The sequence below is a fragment of the Stegastes partitus genome, unplaced genomic scaffold (assembly GCF_000690725.1).
Source record: "Stegastes partitus isolate 25-593 unplaced genomic scaffold, Stegastes_partitus-1.0.2 Scaffold122, whole genome shotgun sequence".
NCBI lineage: Eukaryota > Metazoa > Chordata > Actinopteri > Pomacentridae > Stegastes > Stegastes partitus.
In genome coordinates this window covers 81479-101044 of record NW_007577853.1, presented here as the reverse complement: position 1 = coordinate 101044, position 19566 = coordinate 81479, and the positions used below count along the sequence as shown (strand labels likewise).

The window sequence follows — 19566 nt, the reverse complement described above, 5'->3', positions numbered from 1 at the left end:
TGTGTGTGTGTGTGTGTGTGTGTGTGTGTGTGTGTGTGTGTGTGTGAAGAGACAGGAGAAAGAGAGTTTAACTCAAAGTCAGAGACAGACTCTGTGCTTATGAGGCAAACTCAAATTGTGTGTTTGGGTGTGTGTGCACGTGTGTGTATGTATTTGTGTCTGAGCTCAGTGATAATGTCAGTGGTGTCAGCAACTGTGGACCAACAACACACAAAGGAACAGTAAGCCCTGTCAGTGTCGGTAGTGATCTTACAGTCCAATTCAGCAGCCTCTTATGTAACTCCAGAAGGGATTAACAGTGATTTTGCCCGTTTTAGCTGTTGTTCCATATACTCCATGAACAAGAATACACAATGTAGTTCATATTGCTCATAGCAACTTAAAAGATTTATTGCATTCTTAAAGGTTCTTCCCATACCTGTGCATGAACTTCAAACTGACAACACACATGCATGTACATGATCTACTTTCCCTCACTCATGCATGCCCACCTCAACCCAAACATGTCTTCCTGACCCTAGGGGGCACTCTCTCCCGCCAAGCCTCAATGCCTTGCCCACGACCGCACTTTGCATCCAGAGCTCCTCCCTCAAGCCATGGCCCCGCCCCTCAGACTGACGATTCATACATCCTTGGCTATGATCCTGCAGGTACACACACACAGACACACTCACCATCCTTTTCCCTCTGTTTCACCACCTTTGATACATTTATGTCCTCCAAGGCAGGGCAAGGAAGAATTGCTGAACAGGCCAACTGGGTGCACCAGCAGGGGCTTAAGGGTTCAAAGCAAAATGACTACAAAGGCATGCAAAACATCTACAAAAACATGCAATAGCTACTAGAAGTTCTACAAAGAGACTTGGTGTAACTACAGTGAGAAAACAGTTCAAACTGAGAAAACAATTATTAAAACAAACATCCATTCATTATCTATACACTGCTTAATCATTAGGGTCGTGGCTCCATTTACGATCATGATCAATGACTCTCCCATGTTAAAGTGAAAACAGATTTCTACAAAGTTATGTTATTTAATTAAAAATGGAAAATAGAAAATAACTGATTGCCGAAGGAATCTTAGTTGTTTTGGTGGCCTCCCTCATTCGTCTCTTTCTTACACCGTCACACAGTTTTTGAGGATGACCTGCTCTAGGCACATTTCATTATGTACCTTATTACTGAAATTTCTTAATAATGGATTTTACTCTACTCCAAGGAATATTCATTGACTTTTAAATGTTCTTGTATCCATCCTCTGCCTTGTGCTTTCCAATAACCTTTTACCAGAGTTGCTTCAACTGTATTTTTGTCCTTATATTGTACTTAAAACCAGGAGTACTGCTTCACCAGCGACTGGACCTTCCAGATACAGGCATCTTTATTTTACACTCACTCATGACCCATTCACTGCACTCAGGTGAACTCCATTTCAGAAACTGTGCGACTTCTAGAAGTAATTGGCTGCACCATTGTTAAATAAGTTGACTGACTTTATATGGGGGGGATTACTTGTGCTATATTTATTTAAATTTTTAAAAAAAATTTTTTTGCTTGTTCTTTTTAATTGGCATTAATTGTGAATCTGTTTTCACTTTGAAATGAGTCTTTTTTTAAAAAATAAAATCTGGTCCAAAAATATTAATGAAATTGACCATGACTCAGTGTTAAGAAGGTATGAAAGAGGAAAACTTCCAAGGGGGGTGAATACTCTTCATTGGCACTTTAAAAATACATTATGGAAACGCATCTAATGATGTAAAAAACAACTACAGAGACGCAAATTAGCCATAAAGACACAATAGGACTATTAAAAAGACCTAAAAATAACATAAAACGACACAAAACAACCACAAGAAGGCAAATAACAACAACAACAAAGCGGCCACAAAGAGATTCAAAATGACTACAAAGAGGTGCAATATAGATGGAAGCAAACTGAATGTGTCCACAAATAGACGCAATATACATGAAGAAACAACCACAGAGACACAATGTACCTGACAAGGAAATGCAAAACGCCCACAAAGAAAGACAAAATGGGCAAAAAAAACTCTACTCAACCACCAAGAAATGCTTAATGAATTAAGAAATAAAAATAATAATCACAAAATGACCACATAACAGCCAATAGCCACAAAACAAATATGACTATAAAGGAAACCAAACAACCCCAACATTGGTGGTTGTTTTGAATCTCTTTCACTCTGTGTGTCTTGCTTTTAATGGGTTGAGGGTCTTCTACATGTCTCTGTCCAGGAGCTCATTGTCTCTCTTCCCTTCCAAACAGCACCTGATCCCAGTCTCTCCTCCATCAGTCCTGTGGTGCTCAGTGTCATCCTATTAGGTCCAGTCCCAGCCCTGCAGTATGCAGGGTGCACAGTGAGCCTGTGTCTAAAGTGTGTGTGTTTGTTAGGTGCTCCAGCAGGCAGTCAGCTCTCAGCCCCAGCTAGTCCTGCTAGCCCCACTCAGGACATTTGGGTCCTCAGGAGCTCTCCCACTGGTAAGAGTGTGTGACCCCAAACACCTGTCACCCCCTCAAATCCCAACCCTGTGTGAGCCTGTAGACCAGCTCCAGTCCCTGCCATTCTGACAAACCGAGCCTCTTTAAGGAAGCTTATTCCCGTCCTTATCCCTTTATATCCCAAAGCCTTGACCTTACCATGCCAGCCTGCAAATCCCATGCCCCTCTGCTACCCATAAACCGAATAATCCAGTAACCATAACCATAGTTGTCTTTCAGGTGGACATAATGGTAAGTTAGCATGTGTTTACTGCATTTTTTCTCTTCTATAACTGCTGGTGTCTTGGGTTTTCTGCAGCTTGCTGGTGACCCTGCCTCGTTTCTAAAAGCCTGCATAGCAAGACTATAAAAACCAATGAGTTATTTCATCTACTGTTGAGTTGTCCATCCATCCATCCATCCATTATCTATACACCGCTTTATCCTCACGAGGGTCGCGGGGGGGCTGGAGTCTATCCCAACTGACTTAGGGTGAAGGCAGGGCTACACTTAGAGACAGACAACCAAGCACACTCACATTCACATCTACGGACAATTTAGAATCACCAATTAACCTCAACATGTTTTTGGACCTTGTGGGAGGAAGCCAGAGAACCCGGAGAGAACCCACGCTACACTGGGAAAACATGCAAACTCCACGCAGAAAGATCCCAATGCGAACCGGCGACCTTCTTGCTGCGTGGTAACGGTGCTAACCACCGAGCCACCCTGCAGCCCTACTGTTGAGCTGTGATATTTATATTTTAGTTTCTTTCCGTTCCATAAAGGAGAAATTACCTACTTATTAAATTTCTTAGTTTTAAAGCCAATTCATGCTTTCCAGATTGGTGTGTCTGCAAGGGTACACGTGATATAAATTTTGACATCTATCCCAGTTTGCAAGGGTTTGTGCAAACCCCTCGCCCCAAAATTGTTGAAGACGTAGACAGACTCCAAGTGCATCAACAGCGCATGTGCCAGGAAAACAGATGATGCTTAAAACAAATGCTTGTTTTGAGGAGACTGTACGAGGAAATTGTCCGTCATGCACACCTTTAAAATTGATCACTAAAGGAGTTTTAATTCATGTAGTTGCTGTTGGACTTTGGAGCAGCTTTGATTTTTGCAGGCTTTTCATCGCTGGTGCCATCACATAGTAGGAGGTTCTAGACTCTCCAGAAATCCTGTGCTGTGTCTATCTACTGTGCTTGGCACACCTTAGAAATAATGGCACTGGCAGGCTTCTACAGCCCAATCTGTAAAAAGCTCTCAAATCCTGTAAAAAGTGAAAAGTCACAGCCCTCCAGAAACATCCATGGGAGCTCCGTGTGTTTTTCTGTGTTCTATGTGAGGGGCAAAAGAGGCATACATACTGAAGTATGCATAGAGCCACATGCACGTCCCTGTTCCCCCTTTAAAGTCCACATTGGAAACCATGAATTGGATTTATAAATGGCAAGCTTGATGTCAGTCTCATGTCTTTATAATAAATATGGAGCCAGCGTCAGGAGGTGATTAACGTACCTAAGCAAAAAAAAAAAAAAAAACTCACTAATTAACACAAACAATGTGGAAAAAAATGCCAAATAATTAATTGTTACAACCTTTGACTCCTCTAAAAAATCATATAATGTTCGTAACACTTTGTAAATATGTAGGGTTAAACACAAATGGTGTAAAATGACAGAAGTGGGAAATGGTGCTTTGGGCACCCCCAGCGCCACAAATGAATCCCCTGTGATATTGACCATCAACATTGTCACATGACTCACAGCTGTAGCACATTTACAGCTTATATCAGCACAAACCTTTTTTTGTTAAATCATCAGCGTAAAAGATGAATAGTTGGGTCAGAAAATATCAGGTTCTGGTTGATAAAAAGTCCACAGCACAAGCCTGTGTTACTGGAGAGGCAGCTGAATGACGAGGAGCACCACAACATCGACCCACCGCAGGTCAGGAAGCATGTGCTAGTTGGGAGCGACTAAACAGCACCTTTAAAAATGTCACCACTGAATGATAGTTTTTGACCTTTTATTGTCAGCTCAGCTAATTATGAGATTGGTATTGTTGTTGTTGCATAGCTGCAAAGAAAGCAAATAAAAATCTATTCAAAAATGTCCAACTAACCTTTTAAAAATAAAAAGGACCTGCTAATGACATACTTTTTTTTTAGAGAACTCAGACCACAGACTTCAATCTACAGATGACAACCGACAGTGTTCCCTCCTCTCTCGTAATTTCCCAGCACTAAACTTCTTTGAAAGTTTAATTTTACACAGTGGTCTCCCTCTGTCTTGTTCCTGTTTCGCTCTTCTCAGGTGACAGAAACAGTGTCGGCAGTGCTGGCAGTGTGGGCAGCAGTCGCAGCGCTGGTAGCGGCCAGAGCTCAGAGAGTGGCCACAAACAGAATGGGACTCAGAATCGCCACAACACTGACACTGGCAAGGTAAATCACAAGGATAACTTAAAACGAATAAAAGAAAAAGAGAAAATTGGATATTCCTCAGTGGAAAATCTTAATACATCACTCTTGTGTTTCTATCATCGATCCACTATCTGACCGACTGTCAGAATACAGCAGAGTTCTCCACTTGAATAGAGCACTGACAACAATTAAGATTTTAATAGTAGGTTAGCTGGTCTGATGAGGTGTGAATATTGTGAATACAGTCAACTCTAGTGGTTACACAGATTCTGAGGTGTTGCTTATTGCTCCATCTTTAATGTTTTCTGTTTGCAGCTGGCTCCCTCTGCTGGTGAATCAGGAGACCACCCTCATGTTACAGGAGCAGACCACAGCAAACAGGTTGATGGGTCCACAGGTGAGTCTGATGATGAAAAGTCTGCTGTCTCCTTACTCTGTTTCATAGCACTCATTCTGATATTAGATTAGAATAAAACTATAGTATGACTATAAAAGGTTGTGTAGGAGAACAAAATAAGTTGTTATGTATGCATGTTGCCAATAAGCTTAGGGAAGAGGCTGTGTGTTGCACTCAGCTCCCCCACCTCCTCAGAAACAGTCTCCCCTTACATTTTGACAGCCTTTCATATAATTTCCCGTGAGTCATAAAGCCTGAGCTTTAATCTTTAAATCTTTGCTAAATAACAAAAAACATGTTTTTCTGTGCTTGTCATCGTTATTACTCCACTCTGTAAAAGTTACAGGCAATATCATTTTACTATCATTTTTACAGTGTTTGGTAAAAGGTTCATGCACAAATATGAGAGAACCATTGAAGGACCTTAAACTAAAAATATATTCTTTTATATCATGTTTTTATAAATCATATCATCCTTTCCACAGAGTCTTAAAGCCAAAGCTGTAATCCTTTTCTGATGTCATGAATTTGTGTTTTGTGCTCTTTGATTCAGCTGTCTGAATAAAAGTCCTCGCTTAATCCACTGCTTCAAAACACATCCAGTTACAGACTGATACTGCATATTATGTAACTGTTTTTTTCTTTTCAATAGTCTAAATCTCTGATAATTTAATAACTTTTACCTCACATCAGTCATTTGGAACATAAAGGTCTGATGTGTGCACACCAGTTGACAAAGTTTTGAATATTCTTAGAGTATTGTGTCTTCTTCTCATTAATATTTAACTTAAACAACTTAAAGTTTCACATAGTTTATTTCACAATGTGTCTTTTTCTAAGTACTGCATTTATTCTCAAAGCATTGCCGATTACTTTCTTGTAATGGGACTTCTTTCTTTTATTTTTGAATGAGCTGTAATTCTTTATTAATATCATACCTTTAAGCAATTGTTGCAGACTTTTTCTTGTAAATATTTTATTTTTCTGTTGCTATTATTATTACACATTTTTGTACTAACATCATGACTTTATCTTCTGAGAATTTGAGTTTACTCTTAAACTGCAACAGATTTTTTGTGAATTCCTAATGAGATTTTTTCAGATGTTTGATTTAACCCTCAAAGTATTGCATATCTTTTCTTTTCTCCTTTGTTCTCTTTATCATGCCTATCACCTGTGGAAAATACTTAAATTACATATTACAGATTTCTTGTACATGCCTTACATATTATTTTCTTGGAAGTATCTGACTTTCTTTTTTTTTTTTTTTTTTTAGTTTTACAGAATATTTCTTGCAAATATATTATGATCTGATAATGTTTGATATGATCAAATATTTGACTTTATTTTTTTTTTTAGCTACAAATGACTTTTTACCATAATAGTGATAAATATTTAACTTTATTTAAGTATAGCAGAATGTTCATTTTGTTTTATATATTTTTTAAATGTCTTTGACTGTCCTTGATCTATTACAGATTTTTTTTCTAATACTATTATGACTGTTTTCTTAGACATGTATTCCTGTGAATATGTGGCTTTTGTGTCAGAGTCCTGCAGATTTCCTTTAGTAATGTGACCTTTCCTCATACTTATTTTTTTCTAACACTGTCAAGACTTTTTCTCAAAATACCAACTTTTTTTTGTATAAGACTTCACAATATTTGATTTTATTCTCTGATAAATCTCTGATTTATACTTTTTAAGTGACTCTAATACTCTTAAAATACTAACTTTATCTATATCACTGCAAGAAACTAAGTTACTTTGGTGGTAACATCCCTACCATCATCTTCTATTACCTGAAGAATGCGACCAAAAATAAACAGAGCAGTAGCCTTTGTTCTGCAGAGTGAGCTGTTATTGCCGTCAGTCCAAAAGGAAATGAAATGTAGGGAGAGAACAAAAGCTTACCTCACTTCACCACCGAAACCAATAAAACCACCACCTCCTCTCAACTACACAACCCATAAAAGCCCCCGATCACTCGATCACAGGAAACTCTAAAGTAACACTAAAGGCCAGGAGAATTTGTTTTGCTGTCTGATGTACCTGGCAGGTGCAAAAAAAATCACAGAGGATTGCACATGTCCAAGGTATCCTCAGAACTCAAGCTTCATCTGCTGACACAAGGCTTTGCAGATGTTACGGAGTGTCAGATGTGATGGAACAGAGGACCTCTGTTGACCTCAGGGTGAACAGGAAGGTGGGCTAAAGTTAAGGAGAAATGAGGAGCAGGAGGGAGGGATCAGAGGGAGGAGACAGAAACAGAAGCAGAATGGGCAAAACATATCTGTGAAATGAGGGAGAAGAACAGAGCATTTGTCTAAACATGACGAAATGTCTGCACGACGTGAAAGATAAGGAAAAGGAAAGATGAAGTGCCAGACATCAAGAGATCTGCTGCTCTCACTGCTTCTGAAGGGTAAGGAGTTCTGTTCAGATTTCTGAAAGGGATGTTTGATCGTTTTGTCAACTCAATCATTTGAACAAAGGATTTGTTTATGTTTTACATTATTTCTGTTAGCAGGGGGTGTGTGTGGATGGCGACAGTTGTCTGAAGTAGCTGAGGACTGATGTGTTTGTTGAGAATTTAAGAGTAGAGGAGACAGTGTTGGTAAAACCAGAGAAAAGGCTCCTGATGTACTGTTATGAGCTTGAACAGTATTATCTCAGAACAAGACAAATATTCAATATCAGTGTTGTTTCATGCTTTTCTTATCTTCTAATATTTAGTGGCAAAGAAAGTGTCTACACACACACACACACACACACACACGTTATTTTCTCTTTGTGTTAGACTTAGTGACTTAGTAAAAAGCAGAGAGTTTCTCGACCGATCGATCAAAGTTAAAGTTGACAAAGTTTTGTCTCTAGCCCTGAGGCCAAATACCTTCTCTAGGTGCTGTTTTACTCCCTTGGGAGAACAGGGCCCCTGACCTCAGCAGGAAAGTAGAAAAATAGAACCCCAAGAAGAGATTAAAAGTATGGAAAGAGAAGCAACAAAGAACACGTTAATATGCCAGGTCTAAAATTATCAAGGGTTTAGAGGTAATGGTAGATGTGTTTTCCAACTTAAGACAGGTCCCAGCTAACTGTTTACCTCTGTTCCAGGATTTATGGATTTCAGGTTGTTAGTGACACAGGACAATATTAAACCCCATGTAATGTATATGTAGTTGTGGACAAAAGCTTACATACACTGAAAAAGACCATGTATATGATGGCAGTCTTCAGTTTTCAGTAACTCTTAATTTTCTAAGATAATTACTGAAACACGTGCATCTTTGTCACTAGAGACAATCATGCATTTTAGTTCTTTATCGACTTCTGGAAATATGACAAAATTTGCAGGGGTCAAAAATATATACACTCACCAGCCACTTTATTAGGAACACCTTACTAGTACCGAGTTGGACCCCCTTTTGCCCTCAGAACTGCCTTTATCCTTCGTGGCATAGATTCAACAAGGTACTGGAAACATTCCTCAGAGGTTTTGCTCCATATTGACATGATAGCAGCATGCAGTTGCTGCAGATTTGTCGGCTGCACATCCATGATGCGAATCTCCTGTTCAACCACATCCCAAAGGTGCTCTATTGGATTGAGATCTGGTGATTGTGGAGGCCATTGGAGAACAGTGAACTCATTGTCATGTTCAAGAAACCAGTCTGAGATGATTCGCACTTTATGATATGGCGCGTTATCCTGCTGGAAGTAGTACACTATAGCCCCTATCTGAACACCTAACTGCATCCAAGACCCAACCTTCTGACTGATGATTTTAGGTTTTCCTGAAGAATGCAGAGGTAATCCTCCTTCTTCATTATTCCATTTACTTTGCATTAAGCGCCAGTTTCGCTGGCACCAAAACAGCCCCAGAGTATAATACTACCACCACCATGCTTGATGGTATGTTTGGTGATCTTGGTATTAAGGGCCTCACTGTTTCTCTTCCAAACATCTCTCTGGTCATTGTGGCCAAATAGCTACATTTTTGTGGTCACCTGACCACTGAACTGTTCTCGAAAAGGTCTGTTCTGTGTCCATGTGATCAGCAGCAAACTTAAGTTGAGTCTTAAGGTTCCACTTGTAGAGGAAGAGCTTCCCTCTTGCATGGCAGCCTCTCAGCCCACTGACACATGTGTTGCAGCAGCTTCTAATTCATTGCAGACCTGCTTTTTGGTGATTCTTTGTTGACTTTTGCTCGTCCTGACCAACTGTCTCTCAGCAGCAGGCGATAGTTTGTTTCTTCTTCCTGATCGTGGCAGTGGCACAACTGTGTTGCGAGAGGTTTTGTGTTAAACAGCACTTTCTTTACATTTTTAGAGGTTTTGATGACAACAGGTCTATAAATGGAGAACCTCGGGTTGTTAAGGATGAAGAACTAGTTTTTGTATCATTTAGAAATCGGACAATTTGAGAGCTGAACCTTCAATTGCTTTGAAGTGGTACCATGACTTTGAAAAGCCTATGAATGCCTGAAAAGACTGTAGGTTGTCCAGAATTAGAACTGCATCAGCTGAAAAATTCCCTACACAAAAATGCTGGAAATGTCTCACCTGTCTGTCAACACTCAGTGCAATAGCAATGACTAAGTAACCACAAAGATATCAGTGGGTTGACAAATTTGGAATTGGTGAAGGTCACTCTTAGAAGTTACAGAGGCCTGTGTGTAAGTTAAGACTGGAAGCATTATTATGTAATACTGTCTATAATACTATAGAGCGTTTGACCCTTGTATTTTAGGGTTAACCCACAGATACAGTATAGAGGTGTTACAGGACCTGAGGCAAAAACTGTTTGTGGTCTTTTATATCACTTCCTTAAGGATCCATTTGCCCTAACTACAGGGATCATATACAGTTGTGACTCAATAATTCAACACTAAATGTAAAACCTTCTTTTACGCTGGATAGCAAGGCTGTCAGATTGTCAAGACGGAGGTCGAGATACATGGAGGACTTGATGCTTGAAGGGTAATTTCTTAATATTTATTGTTATTAGTTGTTATAATAACTAGTGTATTGTTGGAACACTACGCATCGCTGGATTTCACGCCTTTGACCCGTGCACAGGCCATCGGTTGACATCAAAGGTAAATACGTTCAGACAGCAGGCTGAAGTGACCCAAATCCGATTTTTTTTTTCTTTCTCCTATGCGACCTGTATCTGATCTTTTCAGGACAGTTTGAACAACACAGATCCAATTAATGATGAATATCTGAATATTCGGAACGGTCAGGGAGTCCACTTCCATCCCAGTGGTGCACTCCAACGGGGTGGAAGTGGCCGGAACACACAGGCAGTACTTGGCTGCTGATGCTAGTTTAGTTAGCGGTCACAGTTTTGTTTCCACCATCGGTGGCGGCGGGGGAGTGGCAGATACGCTCCACTGTTACCATCCATGTTTATTTCTGCAAACACTGAACACGCTCGCTGCATGTGACGTTGTTGTGTCCTCTTCTGTGCATGCGGGACACTTTTGGGTCGTATGTAGTTCACACAGATCACGTACAAGTCGCATTTAATTAGAAATGTGAACGAACACACACAAAAATCAGATTTCACAAAAAATCTGAGTTGAGCATTTAGCCCTGCAGTCTGAATGTAGCCAATCTGTTGGATTGTTTAATCAGATAATACGGCATTATCCTTATCTGTGACATAAAATGTCATGTTGGAGTCGCAATCCAATGCCGTCAGTATGTTAAAGCTGTTTTCTATGGGTTCCGTTCGTTTTTCCTAAAAACTTGTCATATAGCAAGGTTTTCGGATTGTTAAGGGTCGGATTATCAAGTCACGACTGTATTCTCTAACTTACCTCTAAGTGATATCAATGTACTGTAGATTTCTGCCTTCAATCCAATGCAAAGTAGATGACTGGAGTTTTATTTGCTCCAACCACTGACAATGGTATTTTGAAAATTTAGTAGCAGCATTTCTTTTCAGAAACAATAACTGGATAATCCAAAGTGTCTTCCATCATTTTCTTTTATTGCAAAGTTTATCTTCATGTTTGGGAAAGTGCTTTAGAAAAACAGATTATTGTCAAGTGCGATGATTAAAAGGTTGGAGGATCCTGTCAGGAGAGATGACTATAGGAGCAGAAAGAAAACTGGGGGGCAATTAAATTGTTGGCCTCTGGGCAAAAGAGAGGCAAAGATTGGGAAAGTGGGAGGAAAGGTGCATTCCTCAGAGATTTGTGGTAATGTGTTGTGACTGTAAAAGAGATGAGTTAGGAGTGTGCTGAGATCAGGTAGATAGCACACCTACAGTCACCCCAAGAGGCCTAGCAGCTGAACTTACCCCGATAGTCGCTTGTTTTTTTAATTATTTTTGCTATTATCACATGTACCACATACCTGAAACTGGTTATTGTTAAGTCTTTGTTTTGTCTGGGTGGGTCATGTTTTTCTTCCAAACAGTGTCATCTTGTTTCCTCCAGTCGCTCACAATAAAAAATAGCAGGGATTGATTAATTGTTTTGCTTTTTTAGGTGGTTCCCGTCGCCAGATCAATGGCACTCCTCAGAAAGGTTTTGTGAGACCAGAACAACTTCTAGAGGGCAAGGTGAGTTGAATCACACGAGAAGTTGCGCAACTGTGTGTGCATGTTTAACAAAGCAGTTTCACAAATCTTGCCCCTCTGTAATTAGGACTCTGAAGCCATCTACCAGTGGTTGTGCGAGTTTCAACTGGAGCAGTACACTTCCAACTTCATCAGCGCAGGGTATGATGTACCCACTATCAGCAGGATGACCCCTGAGGTGAGTATTAATTTTTAGCTTTTAGAAACAATCGCCAAACACATTTGAGACTGCACTGACTGTCATAAAAATAAGGCCATCAGACAGAGTGGAGTCTTTACCAAATTTCTCTGAATGTTACATTGTCAAGAAAAGTGCATCATTGCTTTACAACACAAAATGGAAAGAGAAGTAAGATTATGTCAAACAGACCTAAAACTTTCAAGGATTCTAGTGACACTTGTTTTGGAGTGTAAGTGTGCAGTTCAGCCTTCAAGGGCATCGGGAGCAGGTCCTCATTAGTAGTGTTTTCCAGAACAAAATAGCTTAAAACCATGCCAGCTTTAGTCATCTGCTTGCATTTTGTGAGATCTTAGCGTGTAATTGAGGCGCATGTAAACTCCATACCATGTGACCTCTTAAGATAGGCCTAACTATTGCACACAGCGAAATGTTCTCTCAGCAATAGTAAAGGTATTTTGCATTACAGCCAGGTGTTAGTAACAGATTCTTTTTTTGTGGATTGCTGACTGTGAAGTTGTTCATTCACTTACCGTCTACATGTGTTTTGTTCTTCAGGATCTCACAGCTATAGGAGTGACCAAACCAGGCCACAGAAAGAAGATCTCGATGGAAATTGGCAAGCTGAGCATCCCTGAGTGGCTGCCAGATTACATTCCTGTGAGAAATCATTTCTGACATCCTATTTACATGCTGTACTATTCATAAAGACACTGCTATTTCGCTTAGATTTGTTTTAAAAATGTACTCACCTCTCACTTTTTTGTTTCTGTCCATGTGTCCAGTCTGACCTGGGGGAGTGGCTAAGTGTGATTGGATTGCCTCAGTACCAGAAGAGATTGTGTGACAATGGCTACGACTCCATTTCGATTGTTAAAGACATCACCTGGGAGGACTTGCAGGAGATAGGCATCACTAAACTGGGTGAGGAATTTGATAAGACTTCTATGAAATCTGTTGATGATGTCTATATATGGTCTTGCAGACTTTACAAACAGGATGTCTCTTGCAATGACTATAGAGGTAGACTTAATTTCAGAACAGTTGTATTAGATTGTATTGGAAAACAGACCTACCTAAAACTGGAAAGACTACTGAGAAATTAAATTTAATGTACTTTGTTTAAATTTGGAATTGTGAACACAAGGTGGCACTGTTTAGCCAAAGTAGTCCACTCACTCTTGCTATAAAGCATTATGATTTTCAATTTTGATAGATTGTAGTGATAGTATGTCTATGTGTTTCAGGCCATCAAAAGAAGTTAATGTTAGCAGTGAAGAGACTGTGTGACCTGCAGCGCTCTCGTAACCATGCCGACAGAACTGGAGGTGGTACTCTCAGAAGAAAGCCTCCCGCTGCTCTTGAGCTGGTGACCATTGAGCACACGCCAACACACAATGTGCACACTCACACGCGCTCGGATGCTCCATCCAATGACTGCTGCCCCTCCCCTTGCACACCTAGAGCCCTTCTTTCATTTCAGGACAGCGAGCTGAGTGCCGAGCTGCAGAGCGCTATGATGGGCAAGGTGGGGGGAGGAGCCACCGAGGCGTTTGGCATCAGAGGTGTGTCCTCTGCTGCAGTTTTAACTGCCATGTCAGTCAGTCAAGAGAGCATTAGCGTGCGTTCACGGGGCTCAGGGAATTCTGGAAATTCAAGTTCAGGATATTCTCAGGATCACCAAGGCCCATCATCTTCAGCCAGGACATGCAACCAGTCTGAGAGGAGTCTAGGTACTGGTGCTGGGGAGGAGGCAAAGAATGGAAGAAGCAGTCCTGGAGGCAGAAGTAGACAAAGACCCACAGACATGTGGGAGCACCAGAGTCGGTCTGCTACACCAAACAAAATTCCCTTCTCCCCTATCACGCCTCCGCTGACCCCAAGCAAGATGCCCCGCTTTACTTACCCAGCAGTCCCACCCAAGGCCAAACACGCCCAGCCCCTTAACCGGTCTCAGCCACAGCACCACCTACAGCACCACCCTTCCTCCTCCCCATCCTGTCCATCCCCACAGCCTTCCCCGACACCAAAGGCCTTCAGTTACATCCAGGCTCAGGCAGGAGATGTCAGCAGGACCCCACGAGTGCTTTCCAAGCCACTTCCTGGAGCTGTCCCTCTCCTGGGACCACCACCTGCACATGCCCGAGCTGATGCTGCCCAGAGAGGACCACAAAAGAAACGTTCTCAAAGCCTGACCCGCTATGCTCTTTCTGATGGTGAGCCAGATGATGATGATGACCTTGCTCCCACCTGTACCTCTGCTTCCTCTGCAATCATGCCATCCTATGCCACCCTGTCACGCAGGACGAGATGTGGGCACACAGGTGCCACAGGGGCTCAGCGCCACATTAACCGCAGCCACTCCTTCGCCGTGCGCTCCCGTCGCAAAGGTCCACCACCACCACCACCGAAGAGGATGAGCTCAGTAAGTGGCAGTGCTGCACATCAACTGGTAAACGGGAAAGTGGTGGAACCAGAGATGACAGGAGGGGTGGAGACGGAGAGTGCAGGCAGCGTGAGGAGTATTGCTGCCAGGTTAGAAGGTAGCAGCACCAGTCCATCTCGGAGGATAGATATACCACCAACCTACGTACCCGTTTCACCTGTTTTCAGCCCTGTTTCCTCCCAGATCCCACACGGATTTCCTACTCACATCATCATACAGCACACCAAACCTGTCCCTGCTTTGGGTCTAGGGGGCCTAAGGAGAGTAGGAAGTGAGAGGACAGATGGAGACTCTGACAGACAAACATTTGAGGAGAAAGAGAAAGCAAGGAAAAATGAAAGAATGTCAAAGAGCACTACTGTTTCTCCAAACCACAGTTCTAGGGACCACATACCTTTTGCTGAGGAAGGCAACCTCACTATCAAACAGCGTCCCAGGATAGCAGTTATTACTCAGGCAGATGCTAAAGTAATTACTTCTTCAGAAGGTCCAGTCCAGACCCCAAACAATCTGGAGATCCCAGAGTTCAATCTGAAAGAGTCTGACACTGTCAAACGACGCCACAAACCTAAAGATAAAGATGCATCCACACCTGAAGAGGCCACCACCCCAAACAGAGATGACAACCGGCTGCAAATCAACAGCCTCTATCCACATAATGATGTCAGCACACTGGTTGATGAGGAAGCGCAGAGGCCAGTGACTGTTTTCCAAAGAATAGGCTCCATGGGAAAAGGCCCAAAGCCTCCGGTGTCCTCTAAACCTTCCAGTCCTCTCAAGCAAATCCCGAAGAGCGGACCAGCAACCCCTCAAAAAACTCTTTCTTCAGTCCAAGCTAGTGCCCAAACAGCCATTCCTAAACTCACCAGTGTGCAGATTCACACAGTCTCCCCAAAGATTGGTGGCAGTATACAAACCCACACATGTATACCCAGCCCTAAATCTGTGAAACACCCACAGACAGCTATGTTCAAGCCTGAAAGTCCACAGAAAGCTGCTGCATTGACGCTCTCAAACTTCCCTCAGCAAAGTACAGCCTCTGCATCACCAGCAGGTAACAATCACTACAAATAAGATAGTTAAACATGTTTGTTGCCTTTATCTGCTTGAATAAAGATTTCATAACTTTGTTTTAGTTGCCACAGTCACTAAACACTTCTTGTTCCTCAGGATTGAATCACACAGTGGTTCAGAATGTTGCCGTTGCTGCTCCGTCCGCTCAAGCACCGACCCATTGCTACCCCAACTCCGCTCCAATATTTCAAGCAGGAAAAGCAGGGGTATCCCCTGCTGGTGTTGCTGGTCTGGAGGTGTTGGCTCAGAAAAGACTGGAGCAAACTAGTACGTCACTGGAGGCCGCTCTCAAAGTGGTGGAAAACAAACTGGCAGAGGGGAGCACTGTGGACAGGTAAGGACTGCTATGTTGGTAGTGCATAAAAGTAGTTTCTAGGTCACCCAGCACAAGTAAAATAAGAATTTTCCTTATTGATAGTATGTTTGCAAGACCATGACTTACGTACTGGTAGCCAGTTTTTATTTGTTAGCTGTTAGTGAAAGTAATATTTAGATGTTTCTCCTTATTTCCATTATGTGTCAGTCCAGCTGTCCTGCAGCAACAGTCCTTTAAAATAACAACCGGATGATTGTTTTGGTGGCATGCAGGCATGCAGAACTAGATAATCTTTGTTTACAACCTATTTGGTGGTTAAAACAATGTAACAGTTTCTTGGCCAGCTAAACTTTGCAGTATTGTCCGAGACCCTAGCCATTACTCTGGTGAGTACGATGAAAGCAAATTGTGAACTTCTATTTTTACAGATAATCGGCAGCCTTAGCAATCAATCATTGATTCATCAATTACATGGAATAAACTGAGTGAACAACAGTCCATGTCCTAATGTAGCTGCTTTAAACACAGTCACATGATTTCAGCTGCTCTGACAGCTTGTGTCATAAAACGTCGACCACTCTAATGTCATAGACAATCATCCAGTGGACCAACCGGATGCTCATTTCAGCTAAGCCTCAAAATAGGCATCAAGCATCACAGGAGACTTCATCATGGTGACACTTTAAGAGCTAAATTTGCATTATACTTCCTGCTTACCACTGCCCTGCCAGTAGGCCAAGTGACAGCCTCCTCTGATTTCTACAGTAACAGGCTTCACCTGGTAGCCTAACTAGGTATTACAGCTAAAGTAAATGCATTTCTAACATACATAGCCCTCATCTTTTGCCTTATTAGTTAATATATTTTTACTTTGTTAAACTATTACCAACAATTGAACATTCTCAGGTAGTACAGCGTCACAGCTGACTGAAAATGGCTGAAACTACAAAAGTAAGATTTAAATAAGTTGTAATAATACATTTGTTTTTAACATGATCCTGTGTTTTGTTCTGTAACATAGTGGCAGCAGCACAGTGAAGGCAGCAGGAAATATTCTGGATGACATCGGCAACATGTTTGACGACCTGGCTGACCAGCTGGATGCCATGTTGGAGTGACTTTCCAAATTCTCCACTAAAAATTGGCAAAGTCCTTTTCTCAAGGGAACAACAGACAGAAAACTGAGACTCAGACGTCAGCAGAGGGTTAAGATGAACCTTTGATGTTGGGAAGAACAGAGCTCAGCACTTTCCCAGGACTCTGGATGAATCAGTAAGCACACATTCGAGGATTTTCCTGCACATTTTTTCCTCAGTGTCCAGTTTTTCAACGCGAGCACTTCGCCTTAGGACACACACCTGGGAATGTTGGAGCAACAACAAACAGCAGCTGCAAGATCAGCTTCCAGGTGTCTGTTCATTATGTTATCACGAAAGGGAATGAGGGTCCATTTTGTTCATGTTACCTGTAAATGTATAGATGAGTCTATGGTGTCACTGTGTATGTGTGTAGTCAGATATCTTTATACTGAATATATTGACTTATTGACTATATTTATACGACTATATGTTTTTTTTTGTTTGTTTTTTTTTTAACAGATGGAGTTCATATTGACTGAAAAAAACATAAAAACATTTTACTGTATATAAACATATATATATAGCTGCTTTCCGTAAAATGCGGAAAATACTGTTTTATGTATTAAAAGCAGCATATTCCATAAGCATGTACTACATTTGATTTGACATGTTTTTGCAATTTATGTTTTTTGTCAGATTTTTCAGATGGCAAATTGAGAGGTTTCACCAATTCTATACAGCACTGTTACTGTAAGTGAACTCACAGGTTTATCAGGTGTGACTGCTGTGGACTGAAGGAGGTTTTTAGTTACAGTGTGCAGGATTTCACAGCTCGTCTCAGGGTTCTATAAAGTGAACTTAGTGTAAGCGCGCTGTGTCCAAAGAACAGGAGACGCTTTAAAGCATTCCAACAGTGGCCAAAGCATTTTAAGTGAGGTTCTGAAAGAATATATTAATGACTTCAAAGGGAGATTTGTAACTATGGAGGCTAGAGTATGACAAAGCATTTAAATCAGCCTATTAACTGATGCATTTTCAAAAAGTTATTACAAACAGATTGTTTAAAAAGTTGCATCACAAGAAAAATTTTTATTTTTCAGTTCATGTATTTATTTCTTTATTGTATTATTCATTTAATTTTAAATTGAAATTGCAACATACATTTTTAATAGGCTTTAAAAATGAGCTTTTTGTTTCATTCTTAGGTAATGTTTTTCTTATATTTCCGTTTCACACTACATTATTTCATGCCTCAGTGTTTACCATTAACCAGTTTGTTGTTGTTTAAATGTAGAGACGTCTATTTACTTTAAAGGTGCACCAACACTGGTTTACCCAAACCTCAACGACAAACAGCAGGAGCTCTGATCAGACAGATTTCTGCAAACATGCAGCAGAGAGAGTTGCTTTTTTGGTGAGATTTATTTAAGGGGGTGCTTATTTGTCTTTAAATGAATGTTCACAAAATGGACCTCTTGTTGTGTGTTAGAATTATATTATAATTTCATCACCTACAGACACAACAGAGAAAACAGAACTATGAATTGGAAAATTAAAAAATATAATTTTACCTTGAGTTTTATGTCAGTGAAATTATTTTTGTTATATTCCAGAATCCACAGGAGAGAAGGGACCTGTCTCACAAATAAATGTATCAGCAGGAACCATCCTATCTCATTAAATAGGCTCCTCTGGAGAGGTTCAGGATCGCTGGTGTCCGATCTACTGAAGCCATATATACCTAATATCATCACTGTAAACCATTTTACCTTTTACTCCTTTACCTTTCCCTGTCTTTTCTTTACCGTGCACCTTATAGAGGGTTCTTTGTACCAAAAAGTTTTTTTTAATTATTATTATTATTTTGTCCACTGTCTGGCATTGACTCTGTGTCATACATTTACTGTGCAGTTAAATGCTTGTTTCTGAACCTTCCTCTTTCAATTCTAACCATTTTAAAAAGCCATCGCCTACAGAGGTCCTTATTCCTGTCATATTTTGCACTTCCTGATTGTAAAATAGCATTCAGTGTCTCTCCATGGGAAATTTGGGTAACAAAACCAGGGAATTGGAATGTTTTGGGTTGTTTTTTTTAAAGATGCAAGGTATTTTGACATTAAAACAAAAAGTTTTGCACAGTTGGTTCCTCTGTTCTGTTTTCATGAATACCTGTTACTTTTAAATAATATGTCCACCTCAATTCTGTATCATCCTTGAAATTAGTAAAGGAAAATTTATACTGAAGATGTGTTGTGCTTGACATTTTTGTTTTTATGTAGAAAGTCAATTTTAGATGTAGTTTGATGGATGGATGGATTGTGTTCTGGTTGTTTTGTTTTTTTTCCTTGCTCCTCCTCCCCCCTCCTCTGTCTTTTTGTTCTTCCTCATTCCATGTGTGGCGGAGGGCGTTGTTCTATGGTACATCCACATCGATTCTTCAGACACCTGCAGTGAAACATGATGAGTATTTTGTCTCCAGTGCTTCTCATTTGCATTTCTACTGAATACTTGTATTTTAGTGTGTAGAACCCCTTCAGTGTCTCACCACCAGCTG

The 19566-nt window shown here is 40.8% G+C and overlaps 1 protein-coding gene across 5 annotated transcripts in view; it reads left to right on the top strand.

Moving 5' to 3' along the window:
* The window catches only part of LOC103354825 (caskin-2-like), a 76179-nt gene extending 56923 nt beyond the window's left edge, over positions 1 to 19256 (top strand). For 3 of the 5 annotated variants that reach the window (XM_008278376.1, XM_008278378.1, XM_008278374.1), the window contains 11 exons: positions 522 to 650; positions 2417 to 2503; positions 4825 to 4952; positions 5247 to 5328; positions 11828 to 11901; positions 11987 to 12097; positions 12656 to 12757; positions 12883 to 13021; positions 13345 to 15597; positions 15714 to 15951; positions 16955 to 19256. In XM_008278376.1, the coding sequence (XP_008276598.1) occupies positions 522 to 650; positions 2417 to 2503; positions 4825 to 4952; positions 5247 to 5328; positions 11828 to 11901; positions 11987 to 12097; positions 12656 to 12757; positions 12883 to 13021; positions 13345 to 15597; positions 15714 to 15951; positions 16955 to 17051 (3440 nt within the window). In that variant the 3' untranslated portion in view covers positions 17052 to 19256. The remainder of the gene's footprint in view (positions 1 to 521; positions 651 to 2416; positions 2504 to 4824; positions 4953 to 5246; positions 5329 to 11827; positions 11902 to 11986; positions 12098 to 12655; positions 12758 to 12882; positions 13022 to 13344; positions 15598 to 15713; positions 15952 to 16954) is intronic. The other 2 variants (XM_008278379.1, XM_008278377.1) reach the window with 1 other exon arrangement.
* Positions 19257 to 19566: the final 310 nt, after the last annotated feature.